The sequence below is a fragment of the Gossypium hirsutum genome, chromosome D01 (assembly GCF_007990345.1).
Source record: "Gossypium hirsutum isolate 1008001.06 chromosome D01, Gossypium_hirsutum_v2.1, whole genome shotgun sequence".
Lineage (NCBI taxonomy): Eukaryota > Viridiplantae > Streptophyta > Magnoliopsida > Malvales > Malvaceae > Gossypium > Gossypium hirsutum.
The window spans coordinates 2489672-2508995 of NC_053437.1; the positions used below are offsets into that span (position 1 = coordinate 2489672).

At 32.5% G+C, this 19324-nt stretch overlaps 4 protein-coding genes across 4 annotated transcripts; 2 read left to right on the forward strand and 2 right to left on the reverse strand.

Moving 5' to 3' along the window:
- Nucleotides 1-2064: 2064 nt before the first annotated feature.
- On the forward strand, nucleotides 2065-4127 carry LOC107936143 (prostatic spermine-binding protein). The gene is made up of 2 exons (XM_016868812.2): nucleotides 2065-2951; nucleotides 3578-4127. The coding sequence occupies exons 1-2, from the start codon at nucleotides 2571-2573 to the stop codon at nucleotides 3809-3811; spliced, it is 615 nt and encodes a 204-aa protein (XP_016724301.2). The 5' UTR covers nucleotides 2065-2570; the 3' UTR covers nucleotides 3812-4127.
- Nucleotides 4128-6115: 1988 nt separating this feature from the next.
- On the forward strand, nucleotides 6116-8720 carry LOC107936085 (pentatricopeptide repeat-containing protein At3g48810). The gene has a single exon (XM_016868736.2). The coding sequence runs from the start codon at nucleotides 6262-6264 to the stop codon at nucleotides 8254-8256; it is 1995 nt and encodes a 664-aa protein (XP_016724225.1). The 5' UTR covers nucleotides 6116-6261; the 3' UTR covers nucleotides 8257-8720.
- A 3318-nt stretch (nucleotides 8721-12038) lies between these two features.
- LOC107936100 (F-box protein At5g49610) lies at nucleotides 12039-13377 on the reverse strand. Its single transcript, XM_016868758.2, has one exon. It carries the CDS (start codon nucleotides 13256-13258, stop codon nucleotides 12188-12190), a length of 1071 nt encoding a protein of 356 aa, XP_016724247.1. The 5' UTR covers nucleotides 13259-13377; the 3' UTR covers nucleotides 12039-12187.
- A 2244-nt stretch (nucleotides 13378-15621) lies between these two features.
- Nucleotides 15622-18431, reverse strand: LOC107936092 (protein AGENET DOMAIN (AGD)-CONTAINING P1). The gene is made up of 4 exons (XM_016868744.2): nucleotides 17835-18431; nucleotides 16585-17067; nucleotides 16003-16485; nucleotides 15622-15860 (listed from the first exon to the last, which is right to left on the reverse strand). The coding sequence occupies exons 1-4, from the start codon at nucleotides 18267-18269 to the stop codon at nucleotides 15849-15851; spliced, it is 1413 nt and encodes a 470-aa protein (XP_016724233.1). The 5' UTR covers nucleotides 18270-18431; the 3' UTR covers nucleotides 15622-15848.
- Nucleotides 18432-19324: the final 893 nt, after the last annotated feature.

The window sequence follows — 19324 nt, forward strand, 5'->3', positions numbered from 1 at the left end:
TTTGATCATAGTACGAAGACTACAATCATAATTTAACCATAATAATAATTTGAAAGCAAATGCAAAGTCTAGTTAAAACAAAATCTAACCCAGCTTTATTTTTTATATTATTATAAGGTCAAACTACAAAAATAGTCATTTTTGTTTGACTCGAATGACATTTTAATCACTTATGTTTGAAATGTTAAATGTCATGTTTTAGTCACTTACGTTATCGTTTTGTTGCGAAATGCTTCCTCTACCGTTAAACTCCATTACCTCCCTAACAACAGTCCTACGTGGCAGTCTAAATGAGTTTTAAATGCCAATTTGAAAATAGGTTTTTAATTAAATAAATTTAATTCAGACTACCACGTAGGACACCCAAGTTGGCATTTAAAACTCATTTGGACTGTCACGTAGGACCACCGTTAGGGAGGTAATAGAACTTAATGGTAGAGTGACCATTTCGTAACAAAATGATAACGTAAGTGACTAAAACATAACATTTCAAACATAAGTGACTAAAATGTAATCTGAGACAGACAAAAGTAACTAATTTTGTAGTTTACCCTTATTATAAAACTATTTTTTTAATTTTTTATGAGAGTTATACTAGAATTCTGGACCCTCAACATTTTCAATTCAAATTCGGTGTAATTGCATTTTGGACCCCAACATAGATTTGAACCAAGGGTGGGGCGGCAGTCTTGGCCCCTTGGATATGGTATAATTGCATTTTGGACCCCCAAAATTTTCAATTCAATTTTGGCCCACGACCATTAAATTTTTAGCTTCATCCCTGATTTGAATGTAGGACACCATTATGTTTAAAACATTAACATTACTATTTCAAGCAACTGTGCAGCAGTACTGTAATATATTTATTATAATTTTTCTTTGAAACAAGAAGGTTTATATTTTATATGGTTAAAATATGTTATAAGTCCCTGTATTTTTTTCAAAAATTTAGAATTTAATTTTTATAATTTTATTTTCAGAAATTCAATCTTTTTACTTTTCAAATATCAAAATTTAAGTCTAGCTGTTAACACTGTTAAATTTTTTTATTAAATTTGTTGTGTGACATTTAGAAATAATAATAAAAAATTCACTTAATAGCTATGTAATTATATATGTAAGTTAGATCAAAGAGCAAGTTGATCATTCTGTTAAAAATTTGATCCATTTCTACTTTTAAAAACTGATCTTTATATGTCAACATGATATCTGGTTATTCTACCAGACACGTTAGTTTTTAACGATACAAATAATGAAATTTTAGCGAAAAGGACTAAATTGCTCTTTCATCTAATGTATAAGGATTAAATTGTTCATTTTTAAGTAGAGGAATGCAATATGACTAGGGGTGTTCATTCGGTTAACCGACCCGAAATAACATTAACCGAATTAACCGACCTTTCAAAATTTTTAACTGTTAACCGAACCGAAATTTTTTCAAAAAAAATTAACCGAACCAAAATTTTTTCGGTTAATTCGGTCGGTTAACCGAATTAACCGAAAATTATATATATTTTTATTTTTGGTTAAAAATTAACCGAGTTAACCGGATTACCCGAATTAACCGGATTACCCAAATTAACCGAATTGAATCACTACATAATTACATTATTTTTAGACTTTTAGACTTTAGTTTTAGTTTTAGAATTTTATTTTTATTTATTAAATTATTTGTAATTTTTATGATTGGGTTGAGTTGGGTAATTGGGTTGGGTTGAATACTTGAGTTTGGATTGGGTTTAGGTGAATAATGGGCCTATTTATATATTATAATTTTATTTATTAATTTTTTCGGTTAACTGAATTTATGATTGGGTTGGGTTGAATACTTGAGTTTGGATTGAGTTTAGGTGAATAATGGGCCTATTTATATATTATAATTTTATTTATTAATTTTTTCGGTTAACCGACCGGTTTTGAACCGAACTAACCGTTAACCGAAAAATTAAAAAATAATTAACCGACCCCCGACCGAAAAAATTCGATTAACCGACCGATTAACCGAATTCGGTCGGTTAACCGAATTTTTTCGGTTTTACCCGAATTTTGCACACCCCTAAATATGACTCCTATTATAGGAGCCTCTATGATACTTTTACCCAAAAATAGACATGAAATGGAAGCCAAAATTCGAGTACCGACCTCAAGAAAAACATAAGTACCAATTTGAATATTAAAACTAAATTCGGGTACCGAAAATTATATTTACCCATCGAAATAATAAAAAGAAAAATCCCGTTAACCCTAGGCTCCTCACTCAAAACCGAACTCTTTTCTCGCACGTGACAAGCAGCTGATGAAGAAAAAGCGGTAAAGGACGCGCCGCAAGATTCAATTACCATAGAAATACATATTCTCTCATTTAAACCGTTCGATCTTTCTCCACGTCAGCAATCCGCGTGAATCCTCGCTTCAACGGCTGAGATCACCATTGCAGAAGCTACTGGTAGAGAGAGCAAACAAGCTTCCTCTCTCTCTCTCTCTTCCAATTTTCTGATTTTTTTCCTGAGAAAAAAAAAGGAAAAAAAAGAGGGAAAATTTTCGTTTGAGATTTTTTTTTTGGGCTAAAGATGAAGTTGATGGAAGAGGAGACGGTGTTCGAAGAGGAAAATGAAATCAAGGCTATGAAAGAGGAAGAAGAGGTTGGCGGTGAAGATGAAAGTGAAGTAGAAGGCGGCGAACCCGAAGAGGAAGACGACGACGACGACGACGAGGATGATGAAGGCGAAGATGGCGACGACGACGACGACGACGACGAAGGAGAGGAGGATGACGATGTGCAGGTTCTTCACTCATCCGGTCCTCCTGTCCTGATAGCTGATGACGAGGAGGGCGAGGATGTTAAAGACGATGATGACGACGATGAAGGCGACGGCGATGGCGATGACGATGACGATGACGACGACGACGACGATGACGACAGTGATGAAGATGAAGAGGGTGAAGAAGAGGTAAAATTCTTTTAATCTTACTTTAATTCCAGTTAATTGTTGTGATTAATGGAAAAGTTTTGTTTTCTCAAGTCTTTTTTTTTTCAGCTGAAACTGTTCAGATCCATTGTTTTCCGTACTTTTTTTGGGGCTAACTGTTTGATTCTTTACTAATCCGAAAATTAAACATAAAATCTTCGAGTCCTTTTTATGATTATTCAAGAATCAAGCTTAATTTCTCATAAATATTTACTATTTCTAGAAGGATATTTGTAATTCTTTAGTTTTCCTCTCAGATCTAGTTTTTTTCCTTTTCTATGCAACGAAAGGAGAATATAATTGACTGTATATTTCACAGATCCAAAAACATTAGAAATTTGTTCACTTATACAACATAGCTGATGCTCGGTATCAAAATCCATAATCAAAATTCACTTCAGAGTCTTCAAAATCTAACTTAGAAGCTCTAGATCTAGGGTTATATTTTGAATTTTTATTCTTTTGTTTCTCAATTAGTAATTCATCTGAGTTTTGTTCTCTTAATCCAGAGATTTTATTTTTCCATGTCTCCATGTTTGGCTACTAGGAAAAATACATAGGAAAATTGTTTTTTGTTTGTTATTTGTTTTAACCTGTTTTGTTTTCAGGAGGATATGGGAACAGAATACCTTGTCCGGCCTGTAGTACCAGCTGAAGATGAAGAAGACGCTAGTGATTTTGAACCAGAAGAAAATGGTGAAGAGGAAGAAGAAGATGAAGACGATGAAGAAGGTAGTGGAAAGATCGAAGCTCCGCCAAAGAGGAAGAGAACAGACAGAGATGATTCCGATGACAACGATGATGACGGCGGAGACGATGATGAGAGACCTTCAAAGCGATAGGGCTAAAAGAACACCACTGAATGGCTTTTGTCATAACAAAGGTCAAATCTCTCTCTCCCTTTCTCTCTTTTAGAAAACCCATTTGGCTTTCTGTTTGGTGTGTTAGAAAAAACAAAAAAAAAACAAAAAAAGTAGAAAGGATATGATGATGATTGTGATGATGGGATGGATGCTGCATTTTATTGTTCATGTTTCAATGTGGTAATTATATTTTGGATATTTTGGTTAATGTAGAAGAACAGCTTGGTTTAGAAACTCTGTAACTGTATGAATGTTTTAGATTAATCTGATAATTTCCCATCTTTTTAGGATGAAAGTAGATTTGTTTTCTTAAAGTTGGCACTTTTCTTTCAACTTTTTATCATTTCTTGAATTGATTAGTTTGTCGAATGGCCATTTTTGCATCATGATGATGATGATGATGATGATGATGATGATGATAGCCATTTATAAAATTATATGGATTTTTTAGAATTTTTTTTCTAAAAAATCGATAAATTGCATAACAGTTTTCAAAATATTTGTATCATCATTTAAATACAATTGTTTAGTTTTAAGAGTGATATTAATTCGGTTTGATTTGGTTCGGGTTTCAAAATTTTTTTGAATCAATCATCAAAATTCAGTTCAGTTTTTAGTTTTTCGTAATAATTTTTGATAAAATAATTAATAGCTTTAATATGATTCCTTTTGATAAATACTCTTTACATGCAACTTTTAAATTATTTTTGATATAAAATATTTATTTTCATATAATAAAAAAACTAAATTAAATAAAAGTTTTGGTTTGATTTTAGGTGACTGATTTTCGAGTGATACAATATCTAAAATTACTTATAATTTATATATGTTTTCAATATCTATTAATATTTAAACTGATATAATTAATATGAGATTTGAACCTAAATAATGCTTAGCGCCTTAAAGACCCTGAAGACCGAAGCCTTAAGCTCTTATCAGGCTGATCAGATTCTGGTTCAAGTGGGCTCACGGGCATTCAACAATTCATCGCCAACAGCAAACCCAATCTCTAGACTTTTTTGTTCGGATCTGATTGTGGTTAAACCCCAGATTAAAACTTTCATGGATACTAATTTGGTTATTCGTTGAAACTCGAAAATTAATTCGAAATATGAGAATTTTAGAGGATAATATAAGACCCAAAAAATGAATTTAAGTAAAAAAAAATAAAATAATGTAAAATAGGCTTTTTAACATTCAAAAGTCAAACACAGATAATTCCGTTTGACTGGTTTATTTTATATCTTTATAAAATATTTTTAATTTAATTTATATATTATGTAATTTATATTACTTAAAATTAAATTTATAATTATAAATTGTATAATAAAATACTATGTAAACATTTAAAAATATGTTAAGTTATCTAAATCTAATTTAATAAAAAATATTTAAATATTAATTTAAAAATAATATGAGTCAACTAAAAATAAATTTACAGTAAAATTTTTATTTCATATTTCAAACAAAGTCAGAAAACAAATATAAAAACATACTAATATTATGATGTTATCTCATAAACATTCTACTTCCAAATAACCACCCGTACAGAAAATGATATGATGGTGGTAGTTAAACAATAGTAGTTAAACCTGTTGATTAAATTTTGCTATTAGTCATGTACTACGTATAAAACTGTAGATTTAGTTCATGTTCTCCAATTAGATCATTTTTAGTTGCTATTTTTTGAATTTCAAAATTTCAATCTTGATGCAAATGACAGTCGTTAAATTCATTAACTTCTTCTCTTCTTTTTTTTGAAAAATATGTAGAAATAATAAGCTGGCATAACATTACATATTCGATAATATATTTGCCGCATCAAATTTTGAAAATAGTAGAAATGAATCCACCGTTTAGTGAGAATTGAAATTTTATAATCCATAAAGCAAAGGGATTGAGAAAAACCAAATTAAATTTCAAGAACTAAATCCATAGTTTCCACACAGTATATGGACTACTTGCGTAATTTAACCAATTTTAAAATTCGAGTCTTGACCGACAATAGCAGGTAACAAATTAAGTTCTGTTCAAAATCTTATACGACAAATATATTATCACATGTGTAAATTAATGACATCTTGCTATTTTCACGTTATTATTAAAAAGAAGTTAAAGAATTCAAAGGTTATCATTTGCATCAAAACTTGAATTTTAAAATTGGAAAAATACAAGAACTAGAATCGATTAAATTAGAGGATAGAGACTAAATGCACGACTTACACATAGTACAGGGACTCTAGCAGAATTTGACCAAAATTTAAGCGTTTTACTATTTGGCGTTGTTGTTCTCTATAGCAGACTTCCTCTGTCTTCTTCACTTCGATTCTTCTGCAACTTCCAACCCAAACCCGTCAAATCAACAAGTTCAAGGTAAGCCAACTTTAGTTTTCATTTCAATTGAAATTTTCGAGCTTTACATTTTAATCATGTACTTAAGAGAAGGCCGCTCTTTATTGCTGAAAGTTAAGAAACCTTCAATCCCATTCGTTTTAAACACAAACCCAGTTTCAACTCCCATGAAAGAACCCCAATCCGATCAAACCCAGTCCCAAATCGAAGAATCCCAAGTTCTCGACGCATTAAAACAAGAACCCAACATTTCTTTAGCTTTAAACTATTTCAAATCCATAGCCAATTCAAATTCCTTCAAACACACCCTCCTAACCTACCAATGCATGATCCGCAAGCTCGCAATCGAACCCGAAATCGATGGTATTCAATATCTTTTGCAACAGATGAAATTAGATGGTATTAGTTGTAGTGAAGACTTGTTTGTGATTCTTATTGATTGTTATCATCAAAAGGGTTTAGGTGAACAAGCTTTGAAAATGTTTTATAGGGTTAAGGAATTCGGCTGTGAGCCGACTGTTAGGATTTATAATCGTGTTTTGGATGCGTTGCTTAGTGAAAACCGGTTGTCGATGATTGGTCCGGTGTACGGTAATATGAAGAGAGACGGATTGGTGCCAGATTTGCATACTTATAATATCCTTTTGAAAGCTTTGTGTATGAATGATAAGATAGATAGTGCTTGTATGTTGTTGGATGAAATGGCAAGCGTCGGGTATTCCCCGGATGCTATGAGCTATGCGACTATAGTTTCTTCGATGTGTAAACTCGGTAAAGTCGAAGAAGCTAGGGAGCTCGTGATGAGGTTTAGGTCTTATGTTAGTGTTTATAATGCGTTGATTAGCGGGTATTGTGCGGAATATAAGCTTAAGGAAGCATTTGGTGTGTTGGAAGATATGTTGGTGGAAGGATTAGAACCCGATGTTAGATCGTATTCGATGATTATCAGTTCCCTTTCGAGTACGGGAAATATCGAGTTGTCACTCGCGGTTTTTGCCAAGATGTTTGTGAGAGGGTGCAGCCCCAATATCTACACTTTTTCGTCTTTGATAAAGGGGTATTTAATGGAAGGAAGGGTTCATGAAGCTTTTGACTTGTGGAACCGGATGGTTCGAGAGGGAATCGAAACGAATATGGTTTTCTTTAACACGGTAATACACGGTCTCTGCTCAAACGGGAAGGTCGGTGAGGCTTTATCCGTTTCCTATCAGATGGAGGAAAATGGCTTGTCTCCGAATGTAGTCTCGTATACCTCTCTTATCAATGGATTTGCAAAGGTCGGTGATTTGATCGGTGCATCCGAAACATGGAATAGAATGATGGCTAATGGTTGTCACCCCAATGTCGTGGCATATACCAGCATGGTCGATGTTCTTTGCCGGCATAACATGTTCGACCGAGCTCATTTTCTTATCGAGAAGATGGTGTTGGAAAACTGTGCTCCGAACACGGTTACTTTCAATGCATTTATCAAAGGTTTATGTAGTAACGGCCAAGTTGATTGGGCAATAAAAGCACTAGAGGAAATGAGGCATTATGGTTGTGCACCTAACATCGTAACTTATAACGAGCTCTTAGATGGCCTCTTCAAAGCAGATAGACTAGAAGACGTGTTTGGGCTCATAAGGGAGATTGAAGAAAAAGGGATCGAGTGGAATTTAGTCACTTACAACACCATTCTGTCCGGATTTTGTCATGCTGGTAAACTAGAGGAAGCTCTGCAACTTCTCGGGAAAATGGTGGCTCGAGGTATAAAACCCGATGCAATCACATATAACATAATAATCTTTACCTATTGTAGGCAGGGTAAGGTGAAGACTGCGGTCCGAATTTTGGATTGTGTTCGTGCTTCGGGCGATTGGCATCCCGACGTAGTCTCGTATACCAGTCTTATATGGGGACTTTGTAATTGGGTTGGTATAGAAGAAGCCATCTGTTATCTTAATAAGATGATAAATGAAGGGATATGTCCCAATGTTGCGACATGGCATGTTTTCGTCCAGTGTTTGTTTAACAGCTTAGGTCATTTGGGACCGATTCGAGTCTTGGATGATATTCTAGGTAACGGATGAGAACACGTCCGGCTGGGATTCTTTTCAGGCCAAGGTCGTAACAATGCAAAGGATGCTCGTGCCGAGTGACTGAATGCACCTGTTGTCTACCATTGTGGGCATGTATGTTCGTTGTGAACCACTAGAATTGTTCGTCCACCCGCTTCTGAATTATTTTATCATGTCCCCAAGACAGAGTCCGTGCACTCGAACCGGCTCCGGCTCGTGAAAACCTTGTGAGAACCCGAAGCTTGCGAGTTTTTTCTAACCGGCTACAAGTGACACTACACCTAAAACTTTCCGGTTTCGTTTTCCTCCTCAACGTGGCTTTGCTTCTTTTTATTACACTGCCTGGTTAGAGAAAAAACCGAAAACTGATCCGAACCGAACCATAGTGCCTGAATGATTTTTGAAATATAAGTAAAAAGTCGTGGTTATTTTTTGAATTTTATTTTTTATTAATTTATAATTGATTTTATTCTTTTTATGATGTAGGAATAGATGTTTTATATTTAAATTAGTGAAATAATTTTAAAATTCTATATAAAAAATGTTTTTCAAATATAGACAAACGTTATTGATTAATTTTTATTTATTTGAAAATTATTTTGGTTTATATAATCCTTTAATATATACTAGAAATTTATGTGTATGCATGTGGAAGCAATAGATTTAAAACGTAGATGCGTGTTTAAAACTAATATATAGTAAACGATGAAACGTATAGTTTGAAACTTATTAATCATAATAACACGTGAAATATATACGATATTAAAACAAAAAAAATAAATTAAATTATGAGTATAACGGAATTTAAATACACTTAAGATAAACAATATTAAATGCACTACAATTATTTATCATGATTTTTTTTATCAATTATGAGTTAGTGTCGAGTTGACTTGTGATACTAATTCAATAAACAATGTTATTAATATATACAATTAATAAAGATAATAAATTGTGCATATTAAAATTAGAATATATAAAATCTTCGGTTGAGTGATAAAATTTAAAGTTTTATTACTCTATTTGGCACAAGTTTAAATCTCACTATATGGCGTATTTTAACTGGTTCTTGTTAAAGTGAAAGACTAAAATACTGTCGAATAATATAATTTATTTTCAATTACAAAAGAACATTTCCGTAATTTTCTAACCAAGTTGGTATCCGTTTAACCCACGATACCTACTCAGTCAGGGGTTTTATTAATAGTAAGTATAGATACACAATTGATGGAGATAATAAATTGTATATATTAAAAAAATGCATAAAATAAATTAAAATGAAGCTTTAGTTGAGTGATAAATTTAAGGTTTTAATAATTCAATCGGTGCGAGTTCAAATCCCATCATACATATATATATTAATTGATTTTTGTTAAAGTGAAAAGACAGAAATACCATTGAATAATATAACTTTCTAATTTTGGGAAGATATTTTCGTAATTTTTTGGTATCTAATTATTTTGAGTTTAAATAATATGTACATATAATAACCTTTATAAAATAATATATAATTATATTATATTTCAATCTTCAAAAATAATAAAATTTTGGTTTAATCCTAAACATTATAAACTTAATTAAATTATATTTTAACTCAAAATATTATGATTTAATTTGGGTTCCAAAAAATTTCTAGCTTTAGATTTCTTCAACCTACACTAGTTTGATTTAGGGTGAGTTTGGATGGGCGGTGTGTTTACTTACGGTTAGTGTAAAAACAGCGGTGGCGGTGAGATTAAATACTGTAGCGATACTGTAGCGTGAGACAAAAAGTAAGCTAAACGCACCGCACCGCACCCAATCGCCCATCCAAACCCATCCAATCTTGCATGTAATCATCATCTTCAAGTATATTTTTAATGTTCTTTTTTTTCCAAATTTTATATTGTCCAAGTTTTTGACTTTGAGAATTAGCTACTTGCATTTTTTTTCAAAAATAATAAAATTAATTTTATGTATTTATCGAGTCAATCAGTTTGACCCAACCCGTTATTACCTCTAATTAAACTTCAGAGTAAAAGTGTTCATGAACCGTATTTGTAATACATATTTTGGAATATTATGTATAGCTCGATTCATAAAGAATTTTATTTAGGAGTGCATGATTTGTTAAAATCGAATTAATTGATTAATTCAGTTAAAAAATTAAAAACCAAATTGAAATTAGTTGAATTATATAAAATATTTTTTAATATATTTTTTCTATTGTTGAAAATTATGATTTGAATAAGCTAGTTGAACTTCAACGCCATCTAATTCAAGCTGTTAGAGTAGATCGAACCTCAGAGGAGACCATAATTGTATTAGAAATTTTCAAATGTTTTTTCAAGAGGTTTAAAAAGCAATTTTACCATTTAGGAGGAGACAAGTACCCTTATTTACCCCTCATGGTTATGCAAAAGGCTTAGATCTCCACACTTTTTCCTAATTTAGTATGTCAAACTTTTTTGGTCTGATTGGATACTTAAATTTGATAAATTTTCTCAATTTGGTACCTGAACTTGACTCTTTTTCTTAATTTGTACTTAATCTTTTTTTTTGTTCGATTTGGTACTTTTCAAACGTTTTGTAAATTACTCAAATATACTAGCAATGTTATTTTTTTTATGAAGTAGCAAAAATGATCAATGTATGACTCATATGTAACAAATATGATTTTTTTTGTATTTTGTATGTTCAATTACTTTTAGTTTTGTTTGTTTAATTAATTATTTTATTAATTGAAAATAATAAATTTCTTTTAATTTGGGGTTTTAAATTTTTTTTCTTATTTAATATTAATTCGTTAAGCATAGCTCAATACCTATTTTTTAAACATGAATTTCCTCTGATAATTTTTTGTAGCATAACAAAAAAAAAACACCGTTAGTGTTTTACGTAATTTGTAGAACATTTAATAAATTTAGGTACGAAATTGAATCCAAAAAAAAGCTTGGGTACCAAATTAGAAAAAAATGGCATGTTCAAGTACCAAATTTGGTCCAAAAAAAAGTTCAGTACCAAATTTTAAAAAAAATGGCAAGTTCAGGTACCTAATTGGGCAAAAAAAATTTTAGATACCAAATTAGAAAAAAAAGTGTCAAGTTCAAGAACCAATGTTATATTAAACCTTATGCAAAAACTTACTAGGCATCATTTCATTTTTCAAGTATGATCAAGTTTGAGTTTTATGGATGGAAAAAATAATGTTTAGGAGAGTTTTTTCCGACCCGATTTGACTTTAGTTTTAGTTAGAGCCGATGCAGTATGAGACAAAATGCCTATAAATGATAAGAATCACTAATGTCTAGTGTCGGACTCCTAACATTTAGTTCATAAACATGACATTTTTTTTAACTTAGTCCCTAAACTTTTTTAGTTCATATTAGTCTCAAAACTTAACTTTTCTCAATTTGATCTCTGAAATTGAATTCCGTTAAGGTATGATAATATGGTCCTCTAAGATTTTACCACATCATCACCTAAAAATTAAAATATATATGTAAAAACAAAAAACAAAAAATATAAAAAAAAATTCAAGTGATGATATGGTACAGGCTTAGAATGTCATATCATCATAGCTTAACGAAATTCAAGTTCAGGTACCAAATTGGTAAAAGCTATCAAGCTCCGAAACTAATGCAGACTAAAAAAAGTTCAAAGACCAAAATAAAAAATGTTATCAAGTTCAAGGATTAAATGTTATTTTATCCCAAACTAATAATATCTCTAGATTAGAATGTGAATGTTCATCTTTTCTGGCTTGAACCAAGATGATATGACTTCAATGAATACTACAATCAGCCAAAATGGACTAAAATGAATAACTTGAGAGACCATAGGTTTAGACCAAAATGAAGACAAATTTCATACAATAAAGCAAAGAATTCAAAGATTCACAATGTTTTCATTTTTCAAAATGGGTTTATTTACTAACAACAACCTTATCATCATATGTTGGCCTTCACTCACAAGGGAAAATCGAGGTTCGAAATGCGTGTGCCGAGAACCACAACGGGAGGGTAGCGTTGTTCTGCACCGAGTACATCTCTTTCCACGCCCAGCTCGTCCGATGATAGACCAAAACCTGCTTGTGCGTCGCCAAGAAGACGCATTCGCCGGTTTGAGCTATAGGGAAAATACCATGTACTAGTCCCTTAATGCACCCAAGACTCACCCTATCCACCATATGCCAAAGCTCCCTCTCATAGTCTTTCATTACCCAAATCTTCATCCATGTATCCGAAATCTCGATCAAAGACAAACATCTGTCGGATTCCAACAAGTAAACTCGGTTCCCTGTCCCGTATCTAGTTTCATCCGGCACCGAAACCTTTCTCCAAACCTCGAAATTGAGATCAAGCACGAGTATGTACGAACCGCTACCGGTTAACCAATGAAGCGCGCTATTGACGTACACAACTTGGTTCCTATTCATATGTGTGAAGATTTCTTCTTGGGAAGAAACAAATTTTCTCCACTTATTCGAATCGGAATCAAATATCAAACACGCGAATGTCTTGTCCGGTCTACGACTTGACCCCGCACATTGATACCCCGCTAACACAACATCAAACTTACCCCGCGACGGATCACAGGCCAAACCAACAAGCGTGGCCTCACTGTCGGGGTAAAACCGGGTTAAATTCTGGTCCTTAATCTTAGGCAACACCTTAAACTCCCTAGTCATTGGATTACAAACATAATAAACACCCTTAACAGCAATGCTGGAACAACACAACAATCCATTACATGAAGCTCTAATGTTGACCTTGTCTCGTAAGAAATCCAATGAAAATTCGGACACACCCGTCGAATTATCGACACAGATTAAGCTCGAATTCGGCTTGGTCGAATCGTGGACCTCAACAAGGACCATGGGATTCTTATCAGACACCTGGTTGTAAAGTTTAACGAAATATTTGTCTGAGGGCAATCCATGCCAAAGTTTGCAAACAGTTCTGGTTTTAAAAAGGGGCTTTATAGGTAATCTAGCAAGGACTTCTATAATAACTTCATCAGGGAAAAAACTCATATCTTAAAAATTTTATAATTTAATCCAAGAAACCAAAAAAGAAGAAGAAAAAAGAAGATCTTTAAAATTTGCTTACCAGATGAATTAAAACTGCCATTTCAGAGATAAAGAGAAAGCTTTTATGGATTGAATGGGGGATTTGGTGAAGAGGAAACTAGCAGTTATAAGCAGGCCGTTCTACGATGACACCTTTTTCTTTGGTTAAAATATGATGTTAGTCCCTGCACTTTGACAAAATTTGAGATTTAAAAAAGGGAAAATATAAATTTTGGTATTGAACTTGGATTCAGGGTTTTTTTTGTCCAGTTAGGTACTTAAACTTTTGAATAGTTCAATGACTTAAATGAAAATTTTCGAATAGTTCAGTAATCATGTTGTAACTTTTTTAAGTTGAATGACTAAAATGCAAACTTACTAATAGTTTAGTGAAAAAGAGTGTAGCTTACCCCTTTTATTTTTCATTTTATTTTTGGTTAAAATATGTTGTTAGTCCCTATAGTTTGACAAAATTCAAGATTTAGTGCCTGTACTTAAAAAGTTCCTCCTACTTTATTGATTTAAAAATCCCAATACAATCATTAAAATCGTAATTTAGAATTTTAATTAGATTGTCCTCATATGATTGGTTAGAAAATAAACATGATAAATTGACAAATTTTAAAAAAAAAAACTACCAAAAACGATAATGATTGAACTAAGATTTTTAAATTAAAAAAAAAGGGGATTGAATTTTTAACATTTTAAAGTATAAGAATTAAATCTTAAATTCTATACAAGTAGAGGGACTAACAGAAAATTTTAACCTCTTCTTCTTTCAACTCTACGAAGTACAAAGGCATGCTATAAAATAAAAAGTCAATTAAACAAATTCAAGCCCGCGAATTGGAATATCGAATATGTGCCAATTAAAACACATGCTACATGCAGCATTTTAGCTTAATTATATAATATTTTTTGAACAACCGATCGTATTTACTCTTTTTGGCACAATATCTAGAATTATTTATAACCCCTCTCCGACTCATAAATAGGAGGATAATGCGTTTCAATGCACTCGAACCCACGTCCTCCTACATTAACAACAATATTCATACCAATCGAGCTAAGACTCGATCGATTATAATATCATATTTTTTAACTTTGCGAACAGATTCAAATACCGCACATAATTTTTTTTTTTTTTAATATGTGATATTTTAACTTGTGAAAGAGGACTTTCAAAAAGAAATTGTCAATTTAAGTTGATTGATTACTTTGAATTTTAATTCAATAAATTAATTTTAAATTCGTGTTATTTCGATCCTAAGTTTATTTAAATTTTTTTTAATTCACTAGTAGAAAGTAAATTGTTAAGGTCATGATCAATGTTTTCGAGATCAAACTTGTTAAGTTGGTGTTTTAGTTCGAACAAACAATCTGATTTCAATTAAATAAACTATTAAAAAATTTAAAAAAAAACTTAAAAATATTATAATATTAAAAAGAATATAAAATCCAATTCAATAGTTGACTTAACTAAATTTTTTAACCTAATTTAATCAATTCACAAATCAATTGTTAAGATAATAATCCAAAATATAATAATCAGATAAACTTGAAAAGTCTGATGAGGCATTTCTAGATTCTAGTGTTTGAATTACAAACATATTAGTTTAGTCAAAGAAAAGGAAACGGTAGAATTCGTCGAACATTTTTTTATGTGAAAAAATAGAATATAAAATATAGATGATTTTCTTTATCGGGATCTTTTAACGATTTGATGATGTAATCAATGTTCTTGAGATAAGATTAGATCGATCGATTCAATCGATTGAGATTAAAAATCGACTAGTATTCTGGTCTGAATAAAAGAGTTAAATCGATTGAATTGGAAACTGTTGAAACTGAGAAAATTTGAAAATTGAGACAAAAATTAATAGTTAAACAAGTCAAATCGGTTTAATATTTTTTTATTTTTAATTATTTATTTAATTATTGTTGGTCCAACAGTTGAATTAATCAAACTAATTGAATTAAGAACCAACGGTCTAACTAGTTCAATTATTAGAACCTTGTATGTAAGACTCTTTTATACCACATCATCAAAGTGATGACATGGCATAACCTTAGAACGTCACATCATCAAACTTATATATTTTTTAAGGGAGTAAAATGAATTTAACTGTCAAGTTCAAGGGCTACAAATTATATTATCCACTCTTAACATATGCTTATGCCTATGATAAAAAACTTTGAGGTCCCTTAAAAAAGATCATAAATTCGATCTTGTGTATAAAAAAAACACCATTAGAAGAATCCGACCCGACTCAACTCTAAATTTAATCGACCCAATGTTGTTATGTACTAAAATCTCATAAATCATGTTTACCATAGAAAGAGCTAAATCAAAGCCTTAGATTATAAACATATTTACATATGCATAGAGAAATATATGTGTTCATCGCTATTTATATAAACAACACCAAAAATTTAAACAAGATTGAGTTATAACACCAGTTTGCAAACCGATGACAGCATACCAAAAGTATCGATACGGAGGTTCGGATGCAGCCGATGACTGATCCACAATGGTTGCGAGTCTCTTAGTAGTTCAGATAGTATCCTGAAAAGGAAGAAAGTAAACAAGCATTAGTTTGTCTTTGATTGTAATGGGGATGTCGTACCACGAGACACGAATGCCAGTTTCGATGATTATGGCGGCATTATAGACATGTTTTTTTTTTGTAAATTCGAGATTTTCTTACCTTGGAAGGAATGATCCATTTTCCATTAATCCATTCTTGATGAAGCCTCAGATCATTGTGTTTGAATTCCATTACCTCGTTTGTGGTCTGAAAGTAGACTGCATATTTCCAGGTAGTGAGAACTTTAATGACTTGACCGATCCACCACCCGTCATTATACCAAGCATCAACGTTTTCGAACAGTTTATAACGACGGGTGCATCGAGCATGTTGGGGACGGGGTCTTATATACGAAGCATATGCTTCTTCCCTAAGAAATGCACCCAGATCTTCGGTTTTTAAAGTCAGATATTCCACCAAATACTTATCATTGCCTAATGAGTCCACAATGATGGCGGAGTACCATGAACCTTCGTAACCAGGTTCATCGCTTTTGACCTCTACCCTCGTACCCTTCGGAAATTTCACCCGAAACCTTTTTTCATTGACATCCATCTTGTGTAGTAACCTGTTAGAGTTCATTACGAGAGGTCTTGAGTTTTCCTGCATGTCATAGCGCAACGTATTCAATGATTAACGGAAGAACAAAGCATAAAACACTGTGATCAATGGTTTATGCAACGGAAACACATCAAAAAATACCTCAGAAGCAATGATCCATTTTCCATTCTTCCAGTCCTGATGAATCCTCAACTTCAAGTGATCAAATTCTAATTCCTCATCCGGTAAGCTGAAATAAACAGCATATTTCGATCCATCAAGCACCCTGGAAATCACACCAATCCACCACCCGTCGTTATACCGTGCGTCAACTACTTCACGTAGACAAAAACTTGCAACCGGTGAAAGTTCAGGTGGACACGGTCTGATATGTTGAGCTTTTGCTTCTGCCCTGAGAGGCACTCCATCTTCTTTCCTCGAGGTCGAATATTCCACCAAGTACTTGTCGTTGCCACGATATTCGACAATGACAGCATTATACCATGAACCCCTAAAACCTTCTTCATCACTGGTGATTTCCACTTCATCACCCTTTCGAAACTCGGCATCTGCCTGTTTTTTCCGAAACACGATCTTCAGTTTCACATTTCTGGGTTTATCATCATTCTCATTAGATGAATTGGCCTGTGATTCAAGATTTTAAACTCAAGATTTTAAACAACTAAGAACATATTTTAGTAATGATCAAAAAAGGGAATATTAATCAACAAGGAAAAGCTATCATATTCAATTCAAAACCGAACATGTAAGTAGTCGTGTTCAATATATGAATATGAGAATATGATCTCTGGAAAATCTACATCTAACTATAACCATGTAAGATACATTCTCGTGCTCACACCTAAATCCGAGTAACATAATCGAACACAAATACACATTTTGTAATGGTAAAAAAAAAGAAAAGGACAATGCATCAACAAGAAAAAAAGCTATCATATTCAATTCAACGTTGAACACCTATGTTGCTCGGATTCTTCATGTTCGATACGAATTCCTACAAGGAAAACCTTGTGTCAAATGGATACCGGTACTCATATCCGAATCCGAATAACATAACTAATGGAGTATTTAATTAAAGAAACGAAGAAACCCATCATTAGTAATTGCACATATTTTGTAATGATCAAAAAAGGACTATGCATCAACAAGCTATGATATTCAATTCAACATCAAACCCCACACCCAGATCTGTACTCACACTCGAATTCGAGTAACAGTCGAACACAAATACCCATTAGTTAATTGAATATTTGATTAAATAAAACAACATATAACCCATCATTAATCATTGTACCAAAAATGAACTCAGCAAAGTTAAAAAAGTAAAATTTTCAATATATAACAAATAAAGCACGGTGGAATCAGGTCACAATTTTTTATATAAAAAATACCAGTTCAGCCATTGATGGGACCCAAGACCCATCGTCCCATTCTCTATGAAGCCGCAAATTACACTGATGAATTTCACTTTTTTCTTCTACTTTTCCTTCATTCCCATGAAAACCCACAACGTATTTGGAATCCTTGAGCAAATCCCTAACGACACCTTGATGCCACCCGTTCTCCCAATAGGCGTCGACGGCGTCTCCGATTTTGAAGCAACGGTTGAGCTCCAGCGGAGGCGACGGTCGCACGTGGGTTAAGTCGACGTACCCCCTGACACATTTGGAACCGTCTTCGGCGTGGTACTCGACGAACACCATGTTTATCTGCATTGCCGAAGGGGGTCGGAGCACGGTGGCTGCGTAATACGCTCCGTTTGGTCGTTTCACTTCAATTTGGTCGCCTTTGCTTAATGGCCCTTGGGATTGTCGTCTTATTTTCATTTTTTTTTCAGTGTGTTTGTTTGTTTTTCTTTTTCTTTCGGATTTTCCCGAGAAAAATTTGAGATCAAACGAGTAGAGTGTGATGATGGAACTGATGAATGATCGGCTAGCTGGCGCAGGATAGAGCAATGGCGGGATGCTGTGTCAGTAACATTATTCTCATGAATGCTCTTCGAACGGGTTTTATTTACGGAACTAGCCTTTTCCTCTTTTAGGTCTAATTTGGTTTTAGTCCCCTTAGTATATTGAAATTCAATATTTAATCCTCAACTTAAATTCGGCAGCATTTTGATTTTGTTTACTTTTATACTGTTATTACCTACTCCGAAATTGATAACACTTTTAATTGGCAATGTTAAAGTAGAGGTATTCATAGACTGAGTTAGACCTAGACTCGATTTTAAAAAATTTCTTTAGCCTAGGCTCAATCTGACCCAATTTGCTTAAATGACTCGGAGTTGAAAAAAATTAATGTGGCATATGTGTTATTTTTTTGTTCAATTTGGTATCTGTATTTGACAAAAGTTATATATTTTGGTACCCAAAAGTTAATTGTCAAAATTATAGTTTTAAACTTTTTATGATTTTGTTAATAAAATAAACTTAGTGTTAGTTTAAAATTTGTTTAATTTCGTGTTTAATTTGTCAAATACAATTCGATGAATGTGATTTAATTCGGTTTTTAGGGTTGATTTGATTAAGTTAATTGCTAATATTATTAGCTAATTATGAATTTCCATCAAATCAACTCTAAAACCTTGATTAAAAACTAAAAATTAACGATGTAATTTATGGGCACCAAAATATATAACTTTTTATCAAATACAAATACTAGATTTGACCAAAAAATAACACGGACATTAGAAAAAATGTCAAACTTAATTACCAAATTATGTATCAAGCCAAAATTTAATCCCACACCTATTCCAAAGGGCCTAGGTCAACCACCCACTACACCATGATCCATGGACCCCTCTTTATTAAGTTAATGACACAGAAAAAAAATTATATAATTGATTGCATTTCCAATTAACACTAACTAAAAAAAAACCAAA

Excerpts from the sequence above, each read along its gene's own strand:
- LOC107936092 (XM_016868744.2), bottom strand. The coding sequence starts at position 18,269 with ATGAAAATAAGACGACAATCCCAAGGGCCATTAAGCAAAGGCGACCAA. Across the intron at positions 17,068-17,834 it reads TCCCATCAATGGCTGAACTG|GCCAATTCATCTAATGAGAA; the intron begins GTATTTTTTATA and ends CTTGAATCACAG. Across the intron at positions 16,486-16,584 it reads AATGGATCATTGCTTCTGAG|GAAAACTCAAGACCTCTCGT; the intron begins GTATTTTTTGAT and ends TATGACATGCAG.
- LOC107936085 (XM_016868736.2), top strand. The coding sequence starts at position 6,262 with ATGTACTTAAGAGAAGGCCGCTCTTTATTGCTGAAAGTTAAGAAACCT.
- LOC107936143 (XM_016868812.2), top strand. The coding sequence starts at position 2,571 with ATGAAGTTGATGGAAGAGGAGACGGTGTTCGAAGAGGAAAATGAAATC. Across the intron at positions 2,952-3,577 it reads ATGAAGAGGGTGAAGAAGAG|GAGGATATGGGAACAGAATA; the intron begins GTAAAATTCTTT and ends TTTTGTTTTCAG.
- LOC107936100 (XM_016868758.2), bottom strand. The coding sequence starts at position 13,258 with ATGAGTTTTTTCCCTGATGAAGTTATTATAGAAGTCCTTGCTAGATTA.